General features: G+C 43.7%; 1 protein-coding gene across 1 annotated transcript in view; it reads right to left on the bottom strand.

Moving 5' to 3' along the window:
- Nucleotides 1-1,486, bottom strand: part of TMEM86A (transmembrane protein 86A) — a 53,155-nt gene extending 51,669 nt beyond the window's left edge. The window contains exons 1-2 of the mRNA XM_009328604.1: nucleotides 1,380-1,486; nucleotides 310-487 (exon numbers count right to left, since the gene is read on the bottom strand). Coding sequence (XP_009326879.1) covers nucleotides 310-487; nucleotides 1,380-1,486 — 285 coding nt within the window. The remainder of the gene's footprint in view (nucleotides 1-309; nucleotides 488-1,379) is intronic.
- Nucleotides 1,487-1,997: the final 511 nt, after the last annotated feature.

The following is a 1,997-nucleotide window of genomic DNA, read 5'->3' on the forward strand; positions in this document are numbered from 1 at the left end:
GGGGCTCTGCTGAGCCTTTCAGAGCAGAAGACGTTGCGTACAAAAGTGCCTGAGAAGCAGCCAACGTGAACAACAACGGCTGGCACCAGGAAAGGGTCACAGATGCTTGTCTGAACATGCTGTTGTGCAGCATCTCCACGCAGCGCAGGCTCCAGCTGCTGCTGTACTAAAGACACGACCGCCATCTGCTGTCACGAGCCCGACCTGAGCCAGGGAGCGCGATTAAGGAGCAGGAGTCCCGCAGGAGGCCTCACCTCCCCCTGCCCCCCCGCCACTCCCATGGCTAGCGCCTTAATTTCTCAACGGCACCTTCGTCATTTCTAGCGTTGCTCTCAATTCTTGTCGCTTATTTATTTCTTTGCTCCCAGGTAGAAAGAACAAACTCCTGTTGCCGGTGATAGACGCTGGCGTGCGGATGAGCAGCCGGCTGTGACACTGCCTTCTGGGGATGCCACCCGCCGTGTGAGATGGGGACGGAGAGGGACTCCTAGTCAAAGTAACGATACAGCCGGCACGTACGCATCTATCTCTGTATGTACGTGTGTGCACTCACAGCTGCTCAGCAGTGCAAACTATTGCTTTCTATGCACCTGAAATACCATTTCTCAGCGTTTATATTCCATGCAAATACTTGGTCTCTTAGTTGGAAGCTCGGAGGAAATGCAGACAGGGGGGTTGGTTCAGAGTAGTTTCTAGGGCAGAGAGCTTGCCAGCACTGAATGATGGATCTGCTGGAAACGGCTCGCCGAATTGGGGCAGTTGGCTCTCAGTCCAGGTTTTCTTATCCAGGTTGCTCTCCACAGAGGCTCGTGTTTCTCCAGCAACCCAAATCAGTCTAATCCCGTCATGGAGGAAAGCCCTTATTGCTTATTGCCAGTCCATCTTACATGTGTTGTTTAATTTTTATAATATCTGGGCACTATGGCTGCTGTTCAATGTTTAAATGCTGCTTTTTCACATTTACTGTGATGGTGGTTTTTTTCATTGCCTTCTTTTCAGCAACTTTGGAAAGGAGGTTATTCTTATAAAACAATCCTTTCTTTGCATCTTATTTTCATAATTCTTATTAATATATTGCTTGCTTAAATAGTTCGACCTACTGTCTATATATCCTTGTACCACATATTATGGGGGGGGTATCTATTTCCCATATACTTATCTCTTTGGATTTTTGACATGTTTAAGCAACAGGCACTTTCAAGATACTTTAGCTAACTAAACTATTGACTAAGCTAAACAGCTAAATTAAATATAAGTATTTTCTTTTTTTCCGTTCTTAATCTTCTTTCTTCTCTGGTTAAGAGAACACTTTGCAAATGCAGCTATTCCACCAGCTGGTGTTATTCAGTATCATTATCCTCACTTTCTGGCGGACTTACTTTTTGTTCATGTTGTGGTTTTTTCTCATGACGATGTTCGTATTTTCATCACCTGATAGGTGATCCACAGGGCCCAGTTCTTCATCCTTGTAATACAGTTCACCCATTGACTTTAGGGTGCACTGAATACTCACAAGCAGTCACAGAGTGCTACATGGCCAACTGCTTGGTGGGGTGCAAATGTATTTGTTTGCCCTTAACTCTGGACCAGAAAGTTTCATAGCCTTTGTTTAAAGCATGAAGCTGAAAATTGTCCTGAAAAATCCAAGGCAGTTATTTGAAATCACTTTTAAAGACTAGGGAAGTTTATTTCTTAGCATCTTAAGTTTGTTTCTGTCCCCAGTGTACAGCAATGTAAAAGTGGTATTTTGTGATTGCTCTGGATTTGAAATATATGCATTTTAGATGACATAATTTTAGATCACGTACAGAGGAATTCACATTCTCTGAATTTAGTTTGTCTAGCTTGCATTCCTATGTTAGGAAGCTGTACCCCTTCGGTTACCAGCTGAGCCATTAAACAATGAGCTGCTTGAGTTAAACCTCTCCCTCCGTTGACACATTTAAGTACCTAGAAAAATTAGTATCAGTGAGACTACTTTGTCTAGAATAAATCAT

This window comes from Pygoscelis adeliae, unplaced genomic scaffold, assembly GCF_000699105.1.
Source record: "Pygoscelis adeliae isolate BGI_AS28 unplaced genomic scaffold, ASM69910v1 Scaffold166, whole genome shotgun sequence".
Taxonomy (NCBI): Eukaryota; Metazoa; Chordata; class Aves; order Sphenisciformes; family Spheniscidae; genus Pygoscelis; species Pygoscelis adeliae.